We start from the raw sequence: 26,497 nt of genomic DNA, 5'->3' as shown, positions 1-26,497 counted from the left end.
TAGTTTCTATTGGTTTGATTTCAAATTTTATCTTGTTCTTTTGTGATTGAGTATTTGACGTTTAGAACGCCATGCAATGGTCAGACCCAAGCCGAGAAGACTCGAAGTACATTTTGACTGCAGAACCGATGGATTTGAAAATTTTGTGCATTCAACTTAAATATTATTGAACTTATTGAACTGTTCTTTTGCTGATATTTCATAATAACAAATGGTTTCTCTTGTCTAGCTGGCTGTCTGATGGTCAGTTCTGCCGTGTGGTGGACGACAGCGAGAACTTTGTGGAGTGCGCCTGTACACATCTGTCCATCTACACAGCATACGCTGAGACAGATGCACTGTCCTCATACAACGAGGCCTTCTACGCTGCCGGCTTCATCTGCATCTCAGGTCAGATCCTGCATCTATCTGCATCAATCAAACCAAATCTTCAACTTAGCAAATTAGTAGAAAATATCCACTAAAATTTGCAGAAAATTGTCATATTAATGTTTGTTTCTTTGTATACATGCTAATGCTTTGCCTGTATTTAGCAGCACTCTGCTTCATGTTCATTAAAGTGTCTTATTTGACATAAAGAGCAGGTTTTGCCCAAACATTGATGCAATAGTTTTCTTCTCCAAACTATTATTAAAAGCACATCATCAATAAAAGATGTTTTACAGCTGAAAGATTTGAGTCCTGATATCACAAAAATTCCCAAAGGTTTCACTTCAGTCAGTTGTTCCTTCAGTTTTGTAGTTTTTGCAAATAAAAATGGCAAGATCTAAATAGCTTTTTATAACAGACTCACAAAACAAGCTCATGTATTAAATCATGCTGATAAGCTAGACGCCCCCAAACGTTTAAGACAGTGTGACTTCTAAACAAATAACTGAAGGCTTCTTGAAAATCGAACCTACTGGTTTACCTCAAAAATGTGTTGTTGGTAAGTGTACAACTTATAAACAATAAGGGTTTCCTTTCTGTCTCTTGAGGAAGGATTATAAATTTAATTATGCCAATTAAAACTGGTTTTATTTTCCTCCCCCAGGGTTTGCCTTGGCCATTATTTCCCATGTGCTTTGCTCCAGATTCCCCATGTTTGCTGCCAAACTGCTCACACATATGATGGTGGCCTGCCTAGGGATGCAGGTAGGATATTATGGATGTTACTTAGGGTCTGTGACACAAAATGTTCGTCCTGTCACTACACAGTGCACATACAACACTGGGCCTAACCAATATGACATTTTTTTGCCAAAACCCATTTGAAAATGTCCCATAACCAGTATCAGCTGATACATTTTTATTTGAGGGGAAATTACACATATTGCAGTGGTTTAATTAAACAGTGCTTTGATTTTCAGTCGTCGGTTTTGTCTTGAGTATCGGCCCTTGCCAGTGAATGTGTGGAAACTTAATATCAGCCGATTTTATTGGCCAAACAATATATTGGTCAAACTCTAATGCAGAATAAACCTATGGCTGCTTTATAGCTTACTGTTTCAAAGAAGTTCATCAAACCGTGTCCTTTTGTGGGAGGGTCTTGCCTTTTTTTTGCAAGTGTTTTGACATATCATGCAGTTGTATTACAAACGTATATTTTGTTAAACCTATACAGGATTTGCTCTAAGCAGATGGCATGTCTGTGCAATGAGTGATGTAACAGTCATGCTATAGGCATCATGTAATTAGAATGGTGTTTGGTGGATTTTCTCTGCTTTTTTTCAGGTTAACATAAATGACATTGCATGTTCTTAGTTTATAGGTCTCAAACGTATGTAATGCATTATATTATTCAAATCAGAGGCCAGAAAACTTCTTATTTCTAGCCACTTAAAAACCATAGAGGAGCCTATATATCCTTGGTTAAAGCAATAGTTTGGCGAAAAAGAAACTGTACACACTTTTCTCGCTTTACCCCAGATATTATCAGCTGTGACATATTTGATGTCCAAATTTGCTTCTATAGTTTGCACATTAAGCAAATGTAGCTAGCAAGTAATGAAGGCTTATGTACACCAAACAGGGTTGTCTAAACTACATGCCTAAGTCATCACACGCTAGCTTCAAACTGAACTGAGAAGGGGCATTCTGACCAAAACTAGAATTTGTTATTTGTTGTTTTGCAGTACATGCAGTATATTGTAGCACAGCATTGCATCCTTCTACCTCATTAGTTTAGTGGAATGCACTATATTATTTGTCGTACTATAATAACCAGCATTCGTTACACAAATTGGCATACAACTATTGGGAATCTTGCTGCGATAAAGAAATGTCAACTGCTTTCTTTGATACAGAGGCTAATGAATATACACATCATATTCTGCTTCCTAGCAGGAATGTTAGCTATCTTTTAGGTTCTTTCTGCATTAGCCAGCTAGTTGTTAGAGTTGTAGTTTTTAAAAGTTTCTCATTAGTATGGGGTTTTCCTAGTCTTCAAAATCTCACCCTAGATACTAGTGTGTCACTGCTGTAGGAGGCAACTAGGCATGAAGCCGTGTTTCAGTTTTCATTTCAGACTTGCTTATGAGGTTTCTGCCATACTGTTGTCTATAAAAATGCACAACAGTATGTTGCATAGCTTAAAACAGGAGTGGCAAGTGTCTTGCAGCTTAAATTTATATTTTGTAACTTTTTGAGCATTTTTTTACTTTTTTGTCCATCAAGTGATAATTGCTATATACATAAAGGATCAGGTACAGGAGAAGGGTATAATGCTAATCATGGAATCCTGAACTCATCTTGATCCCTCCACATTTCTTTTTCCCATGACTCCTTTGCCCACCCACATGTGGGGGGAGACAAACATATTTCTAGGAATTGTGTGATGACAGCTTGGATGAACACATGCAAATGGAACCTTATGGGCTACAATGGCAAAGCCTGACAACCCAACTATCTCCAGTCTCCTTCCCCATAAAAACACAGGAGGGCAGAGAGGGGGGGGCATGTGGCTAGTGGGCTGCTGCTTGTGGCCCGGTGAGCTTGACCAGAGTGGGAATTTTCCACTGGTCCTGGCCTCTTAAGGGATTAGGAGAAGGCGTGCACAGCTTCTACTTAGCTTGGCTTCAAGAACGTGTTTGCATTTTGTCGTCCATAATTGTTATACTTTTTGTTTACGTCATGAGTGGTTTTGAATGGAAAATTCCGTGCTGGCCTTTTCAAGAGGCCGTGGGCATAAACTAAAGCATTAAGGCTTGTCTGTTTGTAACAGGACAGCAGTCCATGAGCAATTAACCAGTGACACAGTTTTTGTCGGTTTGATTCTCAATTGTATGCTTTGGCTCTGTGGCTTGGATTTAAATTAAAATAATGACTATGAAGTGAAATATCAGCTTTAATTTGAAAGTATTTACATTTGTTGGGCTGAACCAAATAGAAATTATAGGCCTTTGTATACAAAGTCCTTCCTTTTCACTGGAAAATAAGTAATTGAAAAATTGCTGTAGCTCAGTTGTTTCTTGGCCAACTGTGACATTGCATTGTTATTTCATGCAGAGAACTAACAAAAGGTCTACACTTGATTATAGATGGAGTGTTTTCGTCTGGAGTTTGTTACTGTTGTCTTTCAACATGACAGGCAAAGATGCGTCAATGCCAGTAAAGCAGGTCATAACGAGGCTGAAAAATTAGAACAAATGAATCAGAGACAAAACATTACATATGTCAAAAACATCTCTGCAGACCTTGGAAGAAAACATCAGCATGGCCCGAAAGGCCAGGTTACAGTAAATCAGTAAATATCGTTTAAAAGGCCAGTCACTATCCACGAACAAGACATCATGAACTGCTAAGTTAATGTTCAGAAAATCAAGAACTTTGCTAGTAGTAACAAAACAGTTGCAAAACAGCTGCCTCAAAATAAACGTGAAATGTAATAAGACGTAAAGAATTGATTCCACAGAATTGTTCCTGAATGAAATTAGAGTCTGGCCTGTTCAGGTGAGGTTGAGACTCTCTCTTCTGTAGCACAGAAATCTTCATCTGTCAGTTTCATATTAGTGCGATTAGATTTGACAGATTGCTCACTGAGTTTGCGCATATGACATATGACTAACACAAGCAACGTAATGCATTACACCACTTCATTACAGTAAAGATATTCACATTACTGTAATGCATTACTTTGTACTACGTTCCCCCCGACACTGTGTGTAATACACAGTGGCATTGGCATTGATAACTGTCTCTATATCTATAACTTATAACTTATAACTATATCTATATCTAACTATAACTTAATAAATAAACTTCTTGATTCATTTGTTAATGTTACTGGCAGCTGCATTAGTGGGATGAATTCTGAACTCTACAGTAGCGTCTTAATTGCTCAGATCCAACCAAAAGTGTTAAAACACAGTGGATGACACCCTACTTTGCAGGACAATGATCGAAAGCATTACACTAAAGTGACTACAGATAGTTTCAGGGCTAAAAAAGTTAAATGCTTATGGTTGGCTAAGTTAATCACCCAACCTAAACCTCACTAAGTTCTTGTTTTACTTGCTGAAGACAAGATTGAAGGCAAAAACAGAACTGAAAACTGCCAACGGAACGGAATTGAAAAGTGCAGGTCTAGCAGGGCATAACTAGGTAAGATACCCGGCGTCTGGTGATGCATATGGGTCACAGACTTTAAGCAGTCATCAACTGCAGAATGTGCAAACTAAAAAAAAAAAGTCCAATTACTTATGACCCTCAGAGGGATCTTGTGTTAGATAGAGGTAAATGCCTTAGTTATTGTTTCAAAAAATGTTTTCACAAATTCAAGTAAATTTAGTACTGAGTTAGTTTAGACCACTGTTCTCTGCAGGACACGAACACAATGTTCTACCCTACTTTTGATAAGCTTTCTGCTTTGAACATAAAAGGCCTTAAACTCTTGTGAGGAACATGTTCCCACCCAAGAAATACTTCATCACAACTCCAAACAGTCCACTTCATGTTCACCTCAGGCCTTCAAACATGACTCAGTTTTTCCTGTCACCATAAAATAAGCACACAAAACCCACAGGACTCCAAGTGTTACTCTCTTTTTCCAGCCCATCGCAGCTGTTGATACTGCGAGGCCATCGACCTTCACGTTTAGGCTTTGAGCTCATCTTCACTTCCCAACTCAGCTGTGTTTGCAATTACTCACTGCCAGAGCTCTCTGCACAGAGAAAATTAAAACTCTTTCCTGACTTATCTGCTGCTGTTATCCTCTCGCCTTGGGTGACCTTAGGTCTGGGAGAAGTTCAGTGTTCACTAGACTTTTAGCCTTAGATATGCAGAGGTGGAAAGAAACTAATTACATTTACTGTTTAGTAGCCTACTCGCATACTTGTAAATACATGTTGTTAAATTATGGCTCTATTTTTACTCATGTTTGTTTAATATATATAATAAATAATTGTTACAAAGCAACATATATACATACACTGATCAGGCATAACATTATGACCTTGTTTCTATGCTCATTGTCCATTTTATCAGCTCCACTTACTATATAGGTGCACTTTGTAGTTCTACAATTACAGACTGTAGTCCATCTGTTTCTCTGCATACTTTGTTAGCCCCCTTTTACCCTGTTCTTCAGTGGTCAGGACCCCCATGGACCCTCACAGAGCAGGTACTGTTTGGGTGGTGGATCATTCTTAGCACTGCAGTAACACTGACGTGGTGGTGGTGTGTTAGTGTGTGTTGTGCTCGTCTGAGTGGATCAGACACAGCAGTGCTGCTGGAGTTTTTAAAAACTGTGTCCACTCACTGTCCACTCTATTAGACACTCCTACCTTGTCAGTCCACCTTGTAGATGTAAAGTCAGAGACGATAGCTCATCTGCTGCTGCACAGTTTGTGTTGGTCATCCTCTAGTCCTTCATCAGTGGTCACAGGATGCTGCCCACAGGACGCCGTTGGCTGGATATTTTTGGTTGGTAGACTATTCTCAGTCCAGCAGTGACAATGAGGTGTTTAAAATCTCCAGCAGCACTGCCGAGTCTGATCCACTCAGACCAGCACAACACACACTAACACACCACCACCACATCAGTGTTACTGCAGTGCTGAGAATGATCTACCACCCAAATAGTACCTGCTCTGTGAGGGTCCATGGGGGTCCTGACCACTGAAGAATAGGGTAAAAGGGGGCTAACAAAGTATGCAGAGAAACAGATGGACTACAGTCTGTAATTGTAGAACTACGAAGTGCACCTATATAGTAAGTGGAGCTGATAAAATGGGCAATGAGCATAGAAACAAGTAGGTGGTCATAATGTTACGCCTGATCAGTGTAAATATATTTTTTCATTGCAAAACACATTATAGATTAATTCATTTTATGATGTAGGTTATAGAGAGTGAGTTTTACACATAAAATCCAAGTTATGAGCAAGTTATGCTCTATTATGATTAGTACCACCTTTATTAGAAAAATAAAAATGTGTTTTACATTACATCAGCTGTTATTCTTTTCAAAAGCCCTCTATATCCAACATTGTTACAAACTGATATAGAGGTTTTAGAATCAAACCCTCATGCCTAGGTACCTAAGATTTTACATTTACAGCATGTAGCAGACGCTCTTATCCAGAGCGACTTACAAAAAGTGCTTTGTCTATCTAGAGAAAGTATCTCTGCTAGTTACAAATAGGTTAGAGAGAAAGCTAATCCTGAGCTCAGATACTGCTAGAAACAAAAGCTCATGCTGCACAGTACTGTATATATCCAGTTTTCACAACCATCATGTGAGAAACGAATTCAGTGGCTGACTAAGTAGTCTTAGCCCATTAGATTTTCTTTGTTTTATTCTGCCATAAAAGCAGAAGCATGAGCGTTTGGTTTAAACCTATTAAACCCTTAATAAACATTTAATAAATCTTCAATTTTGAGCGTCTGCTAGCTGTCTAAATCAGCTAATGTAAGCTACTATTTACGGTAAGCTAAATTGTTAGTTTAGCTAACAAAATCTGTGAAATCGTGCGTGTTGGACCTTCTTTCTCTAAGGCGAATGTAAGTTAAAGTACTTTACAGGCATTGCTTGAGTAGTCTTTTCAATATCACCCATAATTATTTTCTTTAATAATACTTTTATTCATATTTAAGTGAATTAGCTGTACTACAGTAGCAGTCCTCTTACTTAAGTAGGACTTTTCAGTGCTCTCTCCACCACTGCACATATGACAGTGCCAGCTTTGTAGAGGCAATGATGTTGTAGATGCCCAGAAAAGTCAAGTTGCACTGTTTATTGTGTAACGCGGGCAGCAAACGTTGACAATTTGGCATTGATTTCTTCTTTGTCTGCGCTTCGTCATATTCATGTATTATCAGTGGAATGCTGTTTGGCTACTTGCCAAGCATTGATCTACAGCAGATGCTATCCTGATGAACAAAGATAATAGAGAGTTGCCTTTCAGCACAGGAAGAACATTGAGACTGCGGAGGTCAAGCTTTTGTCTCCTTCGGCCTGCAGCAAGAGAGCGAAACAACTGAAGATTGTAGTGAGTGGAAAGTTACCCAGGCTAGCTCACCTGGCGCAGTGTGTCTACGCAGTTAGGGCTCTTCATATGAGCAGCAATAACACACATTTAGCCAGGGCAATTAGCTAGCAAGCCTGGGCAATAAAAAGGATTTGACGAGCGCAGCCTTTAGCTTCACATGCATGCAGATTGCGCTCGGCGACTATGGAAGATATAGAGATGCAGAAGGGTGTGCATGAATACACAGAGACATAAACATGTACTTTCATTGTTCAGTGGCTTTGTTTTAAAGAACGCTAATGCTGAGTGCAGCAACCACCCATGGATTCAGTGAGTGGTATGGTTTTGACACGCAGCCAAAGTTATACACGTTTACTTCATGAGTAATAAATGCTACATCAACACAGTTTCATTTTTCATTTTATTTACTTTTTACAATCATTTCCAGTCAAAATGGCCAATAAGTTATTTATTTTTCAGGCAATATTACTGAGGCAATTAGATATGAAATAAACCACTTGTATACAGAAGAAAGAAGTAAAAGAAAAATAATTGGAAAAAAATGGAATTTCCAAAACTGGAGTTGCTGTAACCATCAAATAAACAGTACTTAAAGTTTTCATTTTTGAGAGAAAAATTTGAAAAATCAGACTCCACACTTGGTTCAAATCGCCAAACTTCCACAGGTGTTTTCTGTCTATCCTTCCACTGTGAGAAGACAACTTTACACTACAGGGAGGCTGGAAGGTGTTTTAAGTTGGGGGTGCTAAAATTTTAAGCCACATATACATGACATGAAGCATGACATCATGCAAAATTATTTGCCTTTTTTCTTTGTGAATTTTTTACTATTTTTTTATTATCAACCAGTATTGCACTATAGTGAGGCAAGTTAACTGAGCAGTGACCAATCAGACTGTTGATATGTTGTGGTGTAACTGATTGCGTCATGTCCATAGTTACACTGTGAGATTTAACACTGGAAAGCACACTCAGCGGGAGATATAATGGTTGATAAAACATTACTATTACGTTAGTTCATTTTTTAAATAAATTAAAAACAGTTTTAGGCTGCTTTGGAGTTCAGAACTGGCCTCTGGCTGTACACTTTAGCTCTTTAAAACCTCAACCAGCATGTGTTTTAGTGACATATCCCCAAAGCACCTAACTGTTGTCGAGGAAATCGATTCGGCTCACTGCAATGACAATGCTTTAACTAAAACAGTGCATGGCTAGTGCAGATTTTGAAAAATTTAAACAAAAATAGAAAAATACAGTGTGTAGCTGTCAAGAAGCCATTACTGAGAAAAGGAAATAGACAAAAAGAAGAACATCTGGAAAACAATGAAGTTCCTGGTATTCTCAGAACAATGACCATTGTAGAGTCCAGACCTCAGTATCAATAAATATATTTGCGAGCACCAGAATGATGAGAAGCTGAAAGTGCAACTCACTTCTAAGACCAAACTTTAGAGGTGTGGAAAAATATCCCTGCAGATTTCTTTGAAAAAACTGAAAGCAAGTCTCCTGAAAATAATAGAAGCTGTTATAAAGTCAAAGGGGAACATACTAAATACTGAAAAAATGTATATTTAGTGAAAAATGAATAACTTGTACATAATGACCATTTTGACTGAAAAATGCATGAAGGGTGATCTCTGACTTTTCCACAGTATTGTCCACATTTGAGTCAGGTACATCCATTGCCTCTAAATTAAAACTCATCCTCCTTAATTCTTTCAAGAGCAGTTTTTCTCAGGTTCTCAGATGAGGTTAAATAAGGTGCATTTGACGACAAGTAGCTTCAACTTCCATTCTAGGAATAACGTGGTGTTTACAACATAAACATTATACGGTATAAGACTGTATAAGGCTAGTTACATGAACACAGACTGACATACATAATGATACCTTACAGTACATGCCTACAGCATGATCCCTCAGTTTCTTGAGGAATGGAGAGAAAAGTACTCCATTACTGTCTTTAAATACCATTTTGAAGTAAGACCACTTCACTTGGTTATTTACATTTTTGTTCATCTAACATTAAAAAGGATTAAACCTACTTTGCCACAGCTAGGGGTGTGACTAGGTCCAGGCTATTGAACTATAGCCCTGAACGTTTTTTTAATAAATTACATTATTTTCATTTCTGGCAAAGATCCGCAATTTCACTAAGTGTAGACTCTGTATATCCACTGTATACTTCGATAGTTATACAAGTGGTATTGTTTGGGCTGTAACATGTTAGCTCACCCCCAATTTTTTTTTCTGTTTTTTTTTCCTGTTTTATTTATGCATAACACAAACACTTAAGGCTAATCTGACCACTTTGCACCACATCAGTGCAGCCATTTTTCTTAGAAGTAAGTGTGCTACTGTGAAGAGGTCAAGAGTTCCAAGAGTCTGACCTGGCTCTCCTCCACACTCGACCACCTGCAGCACCTGTTCTGTAAAAACTGTAGGTATGTGCACTTATACATAAACAGCCTTCTCTTTGAACTGAAGTCACTTATTTATCTGAAAGTTAATAAATGAGCACTGGCTAATGTGTCTCTTATCTCATGCAGCTTGGCCACCTCTGTCTTAAATAAGCTTCTGCAGCTGCAAATGTTGTAAGATATGGTTGCCATAGCTAATTCTTGCACGTTTTTAATGGTGTTTTATAACTACATTCATGAATTTGACACTTCTCTGCGATACATGTAAAAGTCTGAATGCATGCATTCATTACTTTATTCAGAATATTTTTCTGCATTCAGTTCTAAGCACAGAGATGAGGTTTCGAAGAACCTGATCTGTGTTCCTGAATAAAATCTCTAAGAGGATTGTGTGGGTTCTACTGTGAGGTCTTCAGAGGTACTGTGTCTTGGTTTGATTGGTAAACTTAAGGAGAAATTCCACTGATTTGTCAAAACTTCAATCAGTCTTTCAGAATGATTTGCATTGTAGAGAAACTTACCAGCTCAAATTTGCTTTACAGTGGTGGTGATAGGAACCAGGGGTCAACAACAAATATAGAAAAAAGTGTGCTACGTTTTGAGTTTTGAAAATGCCAACTTTGTACTTGCATGTTTAACCAGCAGCTTTGATTTCAGTGAAGAAGGAAAGCTAAAATGACTTAAGAGTTACCATCTCACATCCTATGAAGCTCTGGGCCTCTATTCAAAACGATATCAACACTGACTGACAACAGGAACAGCATGTTTCAGAAATATTCATCCTGGCCTCACAAACTTTTATGTATTATTGTCTGGGGCAGGAAACAGGAGGTCAGGCAGTGGCTGTAAAACAATACATCCCACACTTAAAAATCAAGGTTACTAAATGGTTCTTGGCTTGAAAGCACGGTTCTAGGAAAATCCTTAAATTGATATAGAGCCTTACATTTTGTGGATGTTCTTTAACCTCTCATACACTTCTTGAAATGATCTGTATGGAACTCAAAGTGCTTCTTTGATGGCTTTATTATTATTATTCCAAAGAAGCATTTTTGGCAGCTTTGTCCACCCTTCTGCACCCGTCCTAGGGGAGTGGAGGTTTTGCAATCCTGGAGCTTAGGCTTTTGTGCATAGCTCATAATAATTGCTGTCTGGCTGAACTTCTCGGCTGCAAGAGCCAGACATTGACGGCAGAGCTCAGAGCAGCGCATGTGAGAGAGTTTATCCTGGACGCTCGTTTACTGTGAATCAATAAACAGCGGAGTGACGCGCCGGCCTTTGCTGACGTCAGAATCTCTGAGAGAGGGAGAGGAGGATGTGTGAGAAAGTTACGGAAAGGAAGAAGCACTCCATCCCTCTACGATTCACGTCCTTCCCGCTTTTCCTTCGCTTTGGCTCAGATGTGTGTGTGTGGGTATGTGTTTGTGTGTGTCTGGGTTTGTGTTTGTTTTTGTACATTTTCAGGACAAAAAAGTCCCCATTTTGTAGGAAAAAAGGATAGAAACAGAAAAAAACTACAGTGACAGGACCAACAAAATGGCCTTAACTTTGTAACAAAAGCTACATGTTTATCTTTTTGGTTAGGTTATGATTAGGTTTAAGGTTAGCCATATGGGACATGTTGTTATTATATAGGTATTATATATAGGTACATATAAAGTACTGTGCATGTCAGAGGCCACCCTTTCAGGTATTTAATTTCCAGTCAAAATGGCCATTTAGTACAAGTTATTAATTCTTTAGTTTATAACAACAAAATGCCACTACTGAGTAAAGGATAATAGACAAAACAAGAACAAATTTTGCACTGAAACACTAAAACTGGGCATGTGGAGTTTGGTTTTATGGGTTGATGAATCTAAATTTGTTTTTGGGATTACTTAGATTGTGAGAAGCAGAAAATGCAACCAACTTGAATTTTGAAGGTGTTTACAAGAAGCATGTAAAAATATCCCTGCTGATTTCTTTGAAAAATTGAGAGTAAGTTTCAAGAAAAGAATGAAATTAAATATTCCATAATAAAACCAAATATTCACATTTTTTATATTATGTTCAGTTGTTGGGGATTCTGTCTAATTTTCTGCTAAATATATGTAAGAGGTGTTTTGTTATTGCACATAGGTACTTACATATGCACAGGTATGACGTTGCATATATATCGTTGCCGACGGAACAAAACCTTGTGTCTCCATTTTTGTTGTTTTTCAGTTTTTGACATAATTTGAAAAAGCCTGTTGCCCTTTACATTGTGTGTAATTTCATGATGAAGGGACCAAAAGATATGGCCCAAAATGACTTGGGGAAAAAAGTCTGGTTCCATTGACTTACATTAAAAGTAAAGTAAGTTTTTTGCTTTTACTGTAAAGTTACCATTTTGGAGATACGAGCTTTTCTTTTTTTATAACTTGTAAGTATAGTACACATGTGAAACTTATGTATAACCTCTTGTCCTGACATTGTATGAAAACAAATGTGTGTGTGTGTGTGTGTGTGTGTGTGTGTGTGTGTGTGGGTTACTCCACTCCTACACACTTACTCAACACAAACATAGCTGAGTGAATCCAAACAACGTGATGGTCCCACCACACAATCTGATTAGATGGTACAGGCCATGTTGGGATGAGGCATGTCAAATCAAGCCTGGTGGTTTTCTTCTAATCTAATTGTGCCCACGCTTGCTCATTTGACTCAAATCGAATGAAAAATGGACGTGCTTCACCTCATTCAGACGTCTGGCTCAAACCGGACTGAGGCCTGGATCTTTTTTCTCGGGGGCGTTAGGGAAATTGGATGCATGCTGTACAGGTCAGGACCCTGCTGTTCGAGACCATGGTGAACTGCGAGCTAATTACTAATCTCAATGTGTCACTAACATGATATTCTCCAGTGGGGGTGAGGGGGCCCTCATAGGAAGGCTAACGTTACCTCCTTCTGCCACGTTGCCTGGCACAGAGCCCAGCATCAACCAGTCAGACAGTTTGGGGAGATCAATGTGGTTAACTTTTAAAAGTTGAAGCTATTGCTGACAGTAACAAAAAGTGTGTTGTTTTTTTTAAATTCGTTATTTCTCATTTGCAGCTCATTGAAAAAAGCAGATACATTCTGTTAAAAATCATGACCACTCATAGATGATGGAATACCATTGATTGAGATAAGCGAATAACGTCAATTATCTCTCAACAGCGGTGCATGTCAGTGTCTGGGATGTATAAGATGGTAAGCCAACAGTTGGTTCTGGTAGTTGACGTGGTGAATGTGGGAGAAATGGGCAGGGGTGAGCGACTTAGACAAGATTGTTATAGCCAGATGACGGTCAGAACATCTCCAAAACAGCAAAGCTTGTGGGGTACTCCAGGTCAACGGTGGTGAGTACCTACTGACACTGGTCAGAGTAGGGACAAACCATAAACCGGCGACTGGGTGTTTGGCACCCAAGGTTTATTGATGTGCGAGAGCATTGAGGATATCCCATTCTTTTACATCATGGATGGCTGGTTGGTGTGTGCCGTTTATGTTTGAAAGTGATGGCCTCAGGATGCACTGTGGGAAGAAGACAAGCTGGTGGAGGGAGTGTGATGCTCTGGGTAATATTCTGCTGGAAATCCCTGGGTCTAAACATTCATGTGGACATCAGTTTGACACATGCCGCCTAACTAAACATTACTGTGGACCAGGTACACCCTATCATGGCAGGGGTGTTCTTCAATGGCAGTGGCCCCTTTCGGCAGGATAATGCGCTCTGCCACACATTGTTCAGGGATGGTTTGAGGTACATGACGAAAAGTTCAAGGTGTTCCAAATTCTCCAAACCTCAGTCCACTTGAGCATCTGTGGGATGTGCTGGAACAAGAAGTCAGATCTGCAGTGGCTCCACCTCACAACTTACAGGACTTAAAGGATCTGCTGCTAACGTTTTGGTGCCAGAGACCACAGCACACCTTCAGAGGTCTTGTTGAGTCCATGCCTTGGCGGGTCGGAGCTGTTCCGGCGGCACACAGAAGATCAGCAGCACACGAGGCTAGTGGTCATGTTATATTAAATGGATTTTTTTTTTTTTTTTGCATAACTGTCTAATTAAGTATTATGTAATTATGTCTAAATAGTATAGCTGATCAGCAGTACCTCACAACTTCCAGAGGAATGGAGAATGGAATGTGGAAAGAAGCAAAAAAAGAAGCGAGTGGAAATAGACTGCCATTCCTAACTGCATCTTGACAGCAACTGTCAAAACACACAGAAAAAGGAAGAGTAATAGTTTAAACTCTTGAAACCTTATAAGCTTTTTTTCTGTGAAGGTCAAGACAGCTGTTGCATAACAGTGAGTCTCTGTACAGTGTAACACTGCAGAATGTCTTCTAATTCTGATCTTACAGTGTTCACGTTACTCTTGTGAATGTGAATATCATTTTGAATAGACAGAATCAGGTCAGAAGTCAGTTTTGGGCATTACGATTCTTTTCAAAGATTAGTTTGTAGCAAATCATTCACAGGAATGTTTTGCTCCTTCCTAATCATTCCCTGATTTATATAATGCATCAGGAATAGGAATGCTGCATGAAGCATGGCAGCCTCAGTGAACTGCTACAACACACTAACTAAACTGTTTCACAAGCTACAGTTTAAAATTCCTGCTACACAACCACTGATTAAGATGCAGTCATATGCAAATTTTGGACGCCCCTTTTTTTGTGCAGTGACCACCTCTACTCTCCTGCGACATTTATGTTTGAACATTGCTGTCAGGATTTGATTGCATTCATCCACAAGAGCATTAGTGAGGTCAGTTACTAATGTTGGTTAGTTAGTTGTGGATTACAGTAGTTGGTCCCAAAGGTACTGGATGGAGCTTCATTACTTTAGACACTGCAGTTCCACAGCTCCACAGCCCAATGCTAGAGGGCTTCATACCCCTCTAGTCAACACTTGGCATTGGATATGGTGACTTTAGGCTCATGTGCAGCTCCAGAGCATCTCATTTTTTTGCCCCTACTTTTCTATGGGGGTAGTACAAGCTCTGTGTGAGTAACTGAACACCTACTTTAGCAATGGGAGTACTATTAATTCACTTGTCCCCTGAATCTCTCAGTTGCCACAAACAAATCTGTGAGGCTCCACTATGCTACAGACAGCTAATGTAGGTAAAGTTACTTAATACTGTAGCCAATAATTTGACAGATTCGCATTTAATTCATGTAAACTTGATTTTAAACCATGTATAAACTTATTTACCCACAACCAGAACTTACATGTTACCACATTGACTAGAGCAGAGCAAATTAAGTGAACATAAGAATTTTTTTAGGAGGTAGATCTGTTTAACTCACCTGAAAATAACCCATGTGAAGAACACATCATCATATTGCTTGTGGCTGAACACTCTGAACACACTGAACACTACCAAAAAAGATGCTCTGAACACTGAGATGCTTTTGGGAGAGCCAGCATGGATCATTACCCATAAGCATTTAGTGTCAAGTGTTTAACTTGACAAGTTTACTGTGTCATTTATCCCCTAAAACCCATGTCATTTAATCCCTTAAAGCCTTATTGTTCAGCAATATATTTAATATGCAGTTAAACAGTAACTGTGTACTAACATGTGCAGAAGTGTGTTCTCTGTAAACATTGTGTTTAGAAAATGTAATAAATCATGATCAGGGGCTCCCAAACTTCTGCACACAACAGTAGGTTGTGGTAAGCTTTGCTCTTGTGGCCTACTTTCTGTGTTTTTCAGAGGGATAAGCTTTGCTCTTACTCTGTATGTTTTTCAAAAGAGAAACGCGTGCTTGTGTTTAAGTGCAAACATTGATATGCTGTGTGTGTGTGCGTGTGTGTGTGTGTGTGTGTGAGTGTGTGTTTGTGTTTGAAGACTCTGGAACCTCAGACCATATTTTACCATTTTTGCCAACACTTCGAGCACTTGGAGTTTGACTACTGAGTAGCAAACTTAATAATGAACCACGTCAGGCCTTGAACCCTTTTTTGTGTTGCTGTAAAAAGCTCTGCAAATAGTAGCAAAGAGCCAGTCTGACCTTTGATATACTTATGTGCCCTCTGCGTGCACAAAAACTTTGCTCAGCATCCTGTCAATCCACATTTTCAATGGAGGAACATACTACGTGTGCTCAGGCCATGTTTCATTCAGTTGCTTGTTAACACTGTAATAGCCGTTTCTGCACTGCAGTACCTTCTGTCCTGTAGTTGTCTAAAGTAGGTTCACTTGCAGATGAGCTTGACAAGTATGGACAACAATGTTAAAGTGATAGTTTGGAAATTGTATGACTTTTTTTTCTTAGCTCAAAAAGTAGTCAAGACATGAAGTCTAAAGTTTGCTTCTTTAGTTTTGGACTGGAACTACAAGGCTAATTTAGATGCTATAAGCACAATGAGTATAGACATAACTAGGAGTTGCAGCAATATTACAGTGTAAAGTGCATAGTGAAAGTGTGATTACAGCAGCAGGTTATGGCAATTGCACAGTGAGTATTAACAGGAGAGGTGATAAAGTGGTGTGGTTTAGCACAGTTCAGACAGCAGGAGATCAGTACCGTCTCTGCAGTAGAGCCTTATAGCAGTGGGTAAGAAAGATTAGCTAGCATGTAGTGGAAGCTTATACCCCAAATTGCATGCCTAAAGGATCACATACTTGCTTTAAGACTTAAGACACCTCTCTTCAAGAGGATTTCATACTGTAATCTGTAAAAATTGACAAAAACATAGCTTAAACATTGCAAAGCTTCAAAACAGTCGTAGCAGAAACCTTGAAGTTGGTCTGTGTTTTTGTTTTTGGTGTAGATAAGAGTATGTTGGAAACCACATAAGCAGGCCTAGTTAAGCTTAATTAACTTGAATGAGATGATTTAGGCATGCAGTTAGCATAATGCTAGTTGATGGGGTGTAATTTTTCTATTACATTCACTCCAGGGCAAAACTAAAGAAGCAAACACTGGACACCAAACATGTCTTGGCTGATTTAGTACCTTTGGGGTATAGAGAAAAATGCAATCTTTCTCAAACTATCACTTTAAAACCTCCATTGAGGTCTTCTCCATCCTCTCCATTGAGCCAGTGACACTCTGGCATCAGTTCTTCACCTTTTGGGAAATGTTATTCAGCACGTTCTTGCTCTCCTAAGATCTCTCATGCAGTTCCATAAGTAAGATATCATTCCTCAGTCACATATAAGCCTTGTGCTTTGAGAGCCACCTCTTACCACACTGTCAGTGCTGGATCTTCATGCTGTCCATGTTGCTCTCTCTCTGCTGAGTCTGGCCTCTTGTCACTGGGGCTGCATTGGCCACGCCTGTCACCGCCGCTCACCACCACCCTCTTGGACCCCTGGACTCGGACTGCGGCCCCTGCTCTATTTTTGGAAATCCCAGGACGCGTGAGTGATTTATTTGGCCTGAACTTTGGAGGGTGAGACGGGACAAAGCTCCAGCTTTACCTGACCAACAGCCCCTCTGTCTGTTTGTTGACTGGGGGAATGCTCCCTTAGCATGGCCTTAGGCCAGCACAGCCCAGCTGAGGACAACAGCTAAACCCCCCAATGATGGATGAGTTAAGGCCCGATTCAAGTCGTATCTTGGTGAAAACGTTTCCTAAATAGTTGTAATTGAATCAGAATGGGAGGTCAGAGATTTACACCTGTTAATCACTTTACTATTTCTGCTACATTAATGCTGTTGTAAGCAATGCAGATTATGAAATATTTCTGGTTGAAATTTAAAGCTGGACTATGTAAGATACTTTTATTAAACTTAAATAAAGTAGCATTGCTGAGTCAGGAGAAAAAATACTTTAAAATATGGTATGTGTGCGCTGCTGCGAGTTGCCCTGTAATATCTCAAATTATAATTAAGAGGTCAGAGCCATTGAGTCGGATTTTAAGCAAGTTTTTCAGACCACGCCATATGTCTTTACATATTAATGTCACATGCAGAGGCTCAGAAAGAAGGTCCTGCTGATGTTTGGGTCTCAAATGCAAAATCAACATTATTCTGATGCAGATATGATGACAATAGCACATAGTTCACTCACAACACGTCTTGCACTTTTGACTAAGTTTCTCTGAATTTTCTTTCAGCGTGCTTGCAATCATCGGGTTCATCCGCTCAGCGGGTCCAAAATTACACATTTCCACCAGAGGAGTCTCCAATTCCACAGGTCTTATATTGTGTAGCTATAAAAGCTGTAGTTTTAGAACACCATTGCTCACCAGCAGCTAACAGTATCAGAAATTTTGGACTAAAATCTGAGAATTTGATAGCTGCTACAATGAACATGTAAATGTAAAATTTTCCTTGATATCCACTGTTGGACATCTAGCAATAAGAGAAAGCCATGGGATGCTGTGCAGTTTTGACCAACTAAGTAAATGGCAGTAAAAGTGAAATGTACTGATGTACATGTAGAATGTAGTCATTTTCTTGCATCGCAGATCCATCACTAGAGAACCTTTATTGTATAATCTACCATGCAGCACATGTAAACGTCAAAGATATCCCAAGATATTGGCTAGAAATTAGCCAAAACCAAATTGCTATAACAAATGCAATAAACTTCTAAGACTGCTGTGATCATTTAATAGGCAGCAGGATTTAGAATTTGTCAGTCTCTTCTGTCAGTAGAGCTGAAGATCCACTACTTGTATGCTATAAGTCAGATACCAAGTGCTAGTTGTCCTGGGTTTTGTCTTCAGTCATAACATCATGTTCCCGGAGATCTGTTTAGCCACAACTCTGACATACCGTTATGTAACAGGCTGCATGTATGCAATTAGATTTGTATAACATCCTGGCAAGTATTGACTGGAGGATATGAGCAACCTTTAGTAACCTAAGTGGCTTCTGCTCATTTGAGTCGAAGTGGGCTATGCAGGGCCCAGTGTTGTTGTGCACCTTGCAGTGGCAGTGCCCAGAGCTGGGAAAAAAGGAAAGACGCTGTGAAACAGACTAGAATAGAAAGAGTAATAGTGCCGTTGCCAGGTTTTGAGCAAGTGTCTGCAGGATGTGCTTACAGACATGCGAGGAAGGAAAGCATCAACAATCGATTTCATTAAGTTCCTTGACTATTTTGGGCTTCTTTTGTTTCTGTCCCTTGACTGCATAATTGTTTGGTTTGGTTTGGCTGGTGTTCCAGCCCACTGAGACTCTGTGGTTTGTCACGTTTCGAGTCAACCGAGTGTGATCTGGCATTTTCTTGTGCATTTTTCAACAGTAATATGACCCGACCTATAGGGGTCACTCTACATCCACAATCTCTGCTAAAACAGGTTGTGATAAGCATGCTGATTTGTGTCCCTGAAAGAACTCTCCTGCCTGGGGTACATTCGGGAGCTCATTCTTATACGACATCAAGTCATTAATCAGCTGTAAAAGGAACAATGAGAGAGACAGAGAGTGAACAAAATGCTTGAGTGTCAAAGGATCGTTTTGAGAACATGAATGCAAGGTAGCTAAAAAAAACAAAAGTTCTAAGGAATAAATATAAGGATGGTGATCATCCTCTCGTTGTAATAAGTCCTATAGTGGAGAACTGGTGACTGCTGGTCTTCATCCAGCCAGATAAGAACCAATGATTCTCCAAGAGCAGACAGATGTAGTCAAGTACTCTCTCTCTCTCTCTCTCTCTCTCTCTCTCTATATATATATATATATATAGCACCTGACTACATTTGTCTGCTCTTGGAGAATCATTGGTGCTTATCTGGCTGGATGAAGACCAGCAGTCACCAGTTCTCTCTCTCTCGCTCTCTCTCTCTCTCTCTCTCTCTCTCTCTCTCTCTCTCTCGCTCTCTCTCTCTCTCTCTCTCTCTCTCTCTCTCTATATATATATATATATATATATATATATATATATATATAAATATATATATATTAGGGGTGCGGGAAAAAATCGATTCTTAGATGCATCGCGATGCAGACGTGGACGGTTCTGAATCGATTCATAAATGTCAAAAATCGATTTTCTAAATATTTAATTCATAACGTAATGTTGACGGAACGCAAAGGGCGGAACTTGGAAGTGGGTAAGTGCGGCGCCCGGACAGTCTGTGGCGGCACATAACAAAAACACAACCGGATGAGCGAGGAATCCGACCGGCTCCCTCTGCATTAAAAGCCAGGTTAGATCAGGAGTCACAACCCAAATGTTAAGAAGAGACATTTTGTCCTTTCAGCAAAAATCAAACCAAATTGGGAGCCACAACATTTATGTGCAGTATGTGATAATGTGCTAAGAAATGGGCTAAAAATATAAACGAAAACGCAGATTTACTTCGCTCTGCTTTAAGCTTTAGCTATAGCCGCTTTTCTTCCAACTCTTCAACTATTCAAAAATTTAATAGTTTCTTGTAAAATGGCTCTCAGCTTTCCGCTGTTTTACGAGGCTGAAGTCGCTTCTCATTCGCCAGCTTCTTGCTGAACTTTCCGGTTCCACCTTAAATTCTGACTGAGGCGCCGAATGTAAAAGCGGCACCATTTAAGGTGGAACGGGAAAATTAGAGAAGCGACTTCATCTTCGCAGCTTCGCATCTTTTAGTTAATGTTTGACAGTCTCTCGTTGCAGATTAACGTACCAGGAAACCAACTGCGCTGCTTATAAATGCGAATAAGTCCATTCGTCTCCAAATGTTCGTCTGTCTTTCACTTTTCCTTTTTCGTTCGCTACTAGCCAGGCGAAACCTCGTTGCTAGGTGACCTGCAGTCTTTCGCACCCCCCCACCATCACGAAACCAAAACCGAAGTAATGAAATCCCTAAAGAATATATAATGTGCTGCGTGGTCATCCATCACCACTTATCTTATTTCACCGTAACGGCGCATTTTATCTATTTTAGTGGCAGCAGCATCTCCAAACAAGAACAGTGAATGAGAGCCTTACCACATTACTTCCATTTGTTTTATTAATAAAAGATATTGGATGTAAATGCATTATGGATCATTACAAATACTTTGTAGTTTTAAAACAAAGTCCTCAGACAGTAAGAAAATAGATGTATAGAAAAAAAAGGTGCATCAAGATGCATCGATAATCGTTTTATAATCGCATCGCAGCCCTCTGAATCGTAATCGAATCAAATCGTGAGGTGCCTAGAGATTCCCACCCCCAATATATATATATATATATATGTATATATATATATATATATATATATATATATATATATATATGTGCATAAGAACTTACTGAATTGTCCTTCTCCAATTAACCAGCCTGATCAGTGTTTCTGAGGCACATTTTTAGAAACTTTTGATGTTTTAAAAGTAAAATATGGTTGGGAAGAAATGAAGTTTCTCTCATTTCTTATGCAAAACATTTTTTTCTTATGGAGAAGGTCTTTTACTAGTAATGTTCTACCATGTTTTTGTACAGGTTAGGCATAATCTAACCTTGCAGTTAATAAATACTCAGAATCGTTTAGCTGTGTTACTCAGAACCAGATATGAACCAGATGCCAGAAAAAAAACAAACTTTATGCATGACTTTGAACTTTGAGGACTTCCTTATTGATTTTTTCTTCATTATTTTCTGAACTCAGGACCTCCATAAGTTTGCTTTTATTCTGTGCCTCTAACTGCCAAGGCAACTGTTTCATTTGACCGCCACAGCCATTGTGAAGGTCTGTTTATGAGCATGTTCCCATGGCCACCTCTGTTTGGGCTGGCCGATAGTGTCCGTTTCAGTCTGAATTATCTGTCACTGAGATAGCAAATGCTATGGCCGTAGCCCACAGTCATGAGAGAAATGATAAAAGCATGTGATGATGGAGTAAGAGAACAGTATCGAGTGTCTGAGGGAGACTGAGCGATGCAAACTGCCAACAGTGGTACTCACCGCTCATTTCATTATTGTTGGTGAGTGGATTCATTGCTCCCCTCACGTTGTCTTTGTACTCAGGAACTTTGAGTTCTAGCTTCTTCATATTGCTTTTCAGTCAGGCCAAATGGTAAACATGCAGGAAACATGTTAGAGAGATGTAGACTAAAGTTGACTTGAGAGTTTTTCCTTATGTAATCTGTTGTTGGCTAAGTTGTAACGTGATCTTGTTCTAATATGCTGGACATCATTCAGTACAAGCTAATAAACCTCACAGGGAGAATGGATGAGTATCGTGTGGGTGGCTGAGCATAAAGAGCTTGCAGTAGGTTACATCCTGTCGGGTTTTGTTTACTATAGTAACAGTGCAGTGTAAACAAGGACATGGCCTATTGTCATGCAGCTCCGTGAGAGTGACCGCCACTGAGCCAGTCATTTAATATCAGTTAGAACTAAAACCAGAGTTGGTTTGATCTTTGTGAATGTACAACTTACTTAATCCTTATTTTTCCTGAAGTCTTTTATTTTATAATCCAGCTTTCTAAAATTAATGAAGTGTTCTCTTTTCTGTCCAAGACTATAACCTGACCTCGAATTCTGCATTTGGTCTAACAGGTTTGCGAAAGTCCTCCAAACCGTCTAGGGATGTCACAATAACTCAGGAAAACTTGATTACGGGATAAAAAATATACATATATAGTGATGTATCGCTATAAAGAATGGAAAAGGAATATATGACTTTATGTGGTTTGTTGTTCTTTAGTTCCTTGTCTATTTGTTGATTGGTCTACTCCATTTGATCTACTGGTCTACTCCACTCCTCTGAGGCCCAATTATAATATTTGTATGTATTTATATACTCAAAGCAGCCATTGTTTGTTTTTTATATGACCATTTCCCAACCTCTTTTTATGCCTTAGGATCAAACAGGCTGTTTTTGTTGTTATGCCATTAAGACTGATATATCTAAAAGATCTGATTGGTTCCCCTGTAATGGGCTTCATTCAAAAAGCAGGCTAAAACACTCCTTATAACTGGGCAGGGCTAAAGGATTAATAGCTTAAATAGGAGGATATATGTAAATTAGTTGGCTTTTGTGACATCACAACAACAGTGAATTAACAAGGGACTGTTTTGGCAGCATAGTTTTCATAAATGGACTGTATGGACCTAGCGAATGGTACGCTATTAAGCTCTATTACTTAAGTTATAAGTAGCTTATTGCTTAATTCCTGTGACATGGGCCCTGTAAACAGTCATGACTTGATTAAGTGTGAAAATAATTAAAGTAACAGTATTTAATCACTAACATAAATGATAGTGACAGCCCTGACCCTTTGTAGGGTCTCATCCTGTCTAGTATCTGAAATCACTTGACTACTTATTGATTTTACATGAAATTCTTCGTTCAAATGTCAGAATTGCTGAGGGTAAAACACTAAGAAGAAATGCACTTTATCATCACATCAGCTGCTCAAGCTGTTGCCAGATTTCCTTCTCTTGCCACCTCTTAAGAAATGACCCTGCCAGAACATTGCCGCTCTGAACTAGCAGTTTGGATTTTCTAGGTTCCTGGCTTTCTTTTCTGCTAGCGCATGAAACCACCACCGCTGCCCACCTTATGTCTTCGCTTACTTGTGGCAAAGGGCAGTTTAGTGAACATCTGAGTCATGGTTGCTGCTTTCCCGCACTGCCCTACTAACTCAGTCGTTGCCGTATGACTCCTTCCTTTTTCGCGGGCATTCTGTCGACCATGCGCCTGCCAAACACGTACTGTTACAGACACGTACGCACACACACACACACACGCACACACACGTCCAAGTCACATACTGTCAAAAGCACTGTGAAATCAGAAGAAGCCTCGCCAGGTAATTCCTCCCATCAGCCCTTCATTATAGTTAAGCCTGCCTGAAATAACACTCTGAGACAAGTGGATATAATAATGGGGAAGGGGCCTGGCTAGGATGAGGCTGGGGAGAGGGGGATAAAAAAGAATTAAAAAGTGATGCAGATAGATGGGGATAAAGAACAGAGGGATGCAGGTCTGTGAGCTACGTGCGGCACACACAGCCTCTTTTTCACAGAACAAAAGCAGCTGAGGAAACACCCACGATGCTGCCGAGGCTGGAACCAGCTAGTTCAGACCGGTAGCTGTTAGGGGAGGAGGAAAGGGGGGTGGAGAGAGAGAGAGAGAAAGAGAGAGAGAGTGAATATCAGTCTGGCAGAGTGTTGTACTCTCGCTGATGTCATCTTTTTGGCTGCTGCTATTAATAGCACAGTGCTAAAGCAGCATCAGCAGCCGGATCAATTGCCTTGCGATGGCTAGCAGGAGCAAATTGATCTTCTGATAGAATTACTGTCAGAGTATTCGTGTGATGTTTTTACAGAGAAAGACATTCACAGTAACCACTTTCTAATTGAAATGTGTTATATGTGTGTTTTATATATAATAAGGTGCTCCATTGTTTCTGTCCAAAAGGTTATAAGGAACACTTTATAATAAAAGAATTATTAACTATAATAATTATAGGATTATAAATGCTTTTCATTCATATTCATGTGTGATAAGTAATAGAATATATCTTTATGAATCTGCAACTTTGTAGCAGGTCAAATGAATGATTATTCATGTTTAAAAAAAGTATATATTAACCGCTTAGCAAGATAACTAAAATGCAAGAAAACACATCCAACTGAGACTCATTTAAAACAGGCCATAGACAGGATGTTCATTCATACTGTTATTAATCGCTTTTATGCTACTAAGTTTATGCTTAGACTTATGAGTATCAAATACCTAAATAATTCTGATTCATTATTTATTATTTATTATTATTAAGTGTTTAAAATGTATATTTGCATTAATAATATCATTTATTAAGTACCAGTCATTAGCAAACTATTGGATAATGATTAAGTTGCTGTTTATTAGGGCATGTTATTATAAGGTTAACAAAATATGACTTCAGACAGGTGTTAGCAGTGGCAACCATGACTGTTAGAACTAGGCCTTCAATTTGAACCGTAAATATGAATGAAAATACACTGTCTACGATAATGCACATTTCTGCTAGCGCCCCATGGGATTCTAGAAGTGTGTTAGTGCTACGCTAGCAGCGATTCACATGAGCATTTTTCATTCTGAATTAAGCAAGGAAGCTTGTAAAAGAACCAAAACATTTCATGTTTTTAAGCTAACAGACATATTAACATATATTTTACCTTATAGCAGTTTTATAGTGACTCAGTAAGGAGTCCTGATGCAGAGCTGCACTGTTTTCCCTTTCTGACATCTGACTGAGACACACTGATGAGGCTACCACTCATATTCCCCTTCAGTGACATATATAGGACTCCTAGAAGGCCTAAAATCTTTTTTTTTTCCTCACAAATTGGTCCCACCTATTGGAAATCAAAACAGGATTGGTTGGTTCTTAATTATGTTGGTGGTTAATCTGACACATTAAGCCTTTATTTCAGCATCTGAAGGCCTAATCAACAGGAGAGCTCTATCCATCTGGATACCACAGAGAAAAACAACCCTAATTGGACAGAAAAGAATGTAACCCTTTTGTTTCTAACCAAAACTTTCAGTACTGTAATATTTGCAGGGTGACAGACATATATTTTTAATAACCAGAAATCATTAGGCCTTGAGTGTTCGCCAGTGTATTTTGTTCTGAGCCTTATTTTTCAAAGTCTCACCTCTAAATACTTCTGTTGTTTTCTCTCTCCACCTCTTTGTTGATCCCACTCGCAGACATAATAATCAGTGGCAAAGGTCCAAAATGACACAGACAACTGACAATACATTCTGCCCCAGAACAAAAATACATCATCATCAACATCCATCCTTGAGGCATCAACAGGAGAGAAGCGAGACTTCTGATTGCTCGGTTCTTTTAGGCAGCCGGCCAAGTCAGCCAACAGCGTACCTTGAGCCGAATGTCGCGGCCTTGGTGCTTGATGACAAACACACGTGCTGTCCCGTCCTCCACACAGGAAACAGCCAAGCCATCTCCACTTCCTTCAGGGGGGAGGCAGACTAAGATACTCTGCTTGTCTTGTTATTATCACATTGGGTGGCAATACGTGGGGGGAGAGCAGTCTTGTCTTCTGCTTTTGCAGTGGAAAGTATTGCCATTATGGTGTAACTTTGTGTGGTAAATTGCATGGTGTCTTGTGTTCCTAAACACAGTCTATTGTTGCGGAACAGCACAGTCCAGCCAGTGTTTGTACAACGGGTTATTACAGCTATTTGTCATATTGTTTACTTGTGCATGTTTTCATTCATGCATGCCTGGTTTGCTTTAGATGTTTTTGGACATGGTTACAGTCCTTGCAGTACAGGCACTTAGACACCCTCCAAGGAATTGGCACTGTGGTTCACCTGTCTGCCTGATTTGAACGGAAAACAGCCCAAGGGTGCAGACTATTCGACTCCTTTACAGTCTGTTCCGTACGTGGGGGAGGTGCTCCTTTGACAAAGACAACATCCATGTGTGCTGCACGCTCAAGAGGAGTGAACATAGCGATGTTCTCCATTTAGCAGGCCACAGAGAAAGCATTTTATGAATAATGCAGCAACCAGGCATTGTTAGCTATCCATGTACATGTTATACAGAATTCAGCAGAGGCTTTACAGACAATATGACTGATGGAAATTGCCTAATCCTACAAGACAAAAGTTACGCATTTATCATTTTACATATTATAAAGAATTAATCAGTTTGACGAATTAATTTTTGACTGGAAATTATGTTACCATAGAATAGTGTTGATGTTA

General features: G+C 39.4%; 1 protein-coding gene across 1 annotated transcript in view; it reads left to right on the top strand.

Annotated features, from left to right (window-relative positions):
• adgrv1 (adhesion G protein-coupled receptor V1) overlaps positions 1–26,497 on the top strand; it is a 223,078-nt gene that overhangs the window by 130,365 nt on the left and 66,216 nt on the right. Inside the window, 2 exon segments of the mRNA XM_036598204.1 lie at positions 230–390; positions 1,034–1,134. Of these exon segments, the coding sequence (XP_036454097.1) occupies positions 230–390; positions 1,034–1,134 (262 nt within the window).

Source organism: Colossoma macropomum, unplaced genomic scaffold (genome assembly GCF_904425465.1).
Source record: "Colossoma macropomum unplaced genomic scaffold, Colossoma_macropomum, whole genome shotgun sequence".
Lineage (NCBI taxonomy): Eukaryota > Metazoa > Chordata > Actinopteri > Characiformes > Serrasalmidae > Colossoma > Colossoma macropomum.
Note: the sequence above shows the minus strand (reverse complement) of the source record. Positions and strands in the feature narration are given on the sequence as shown.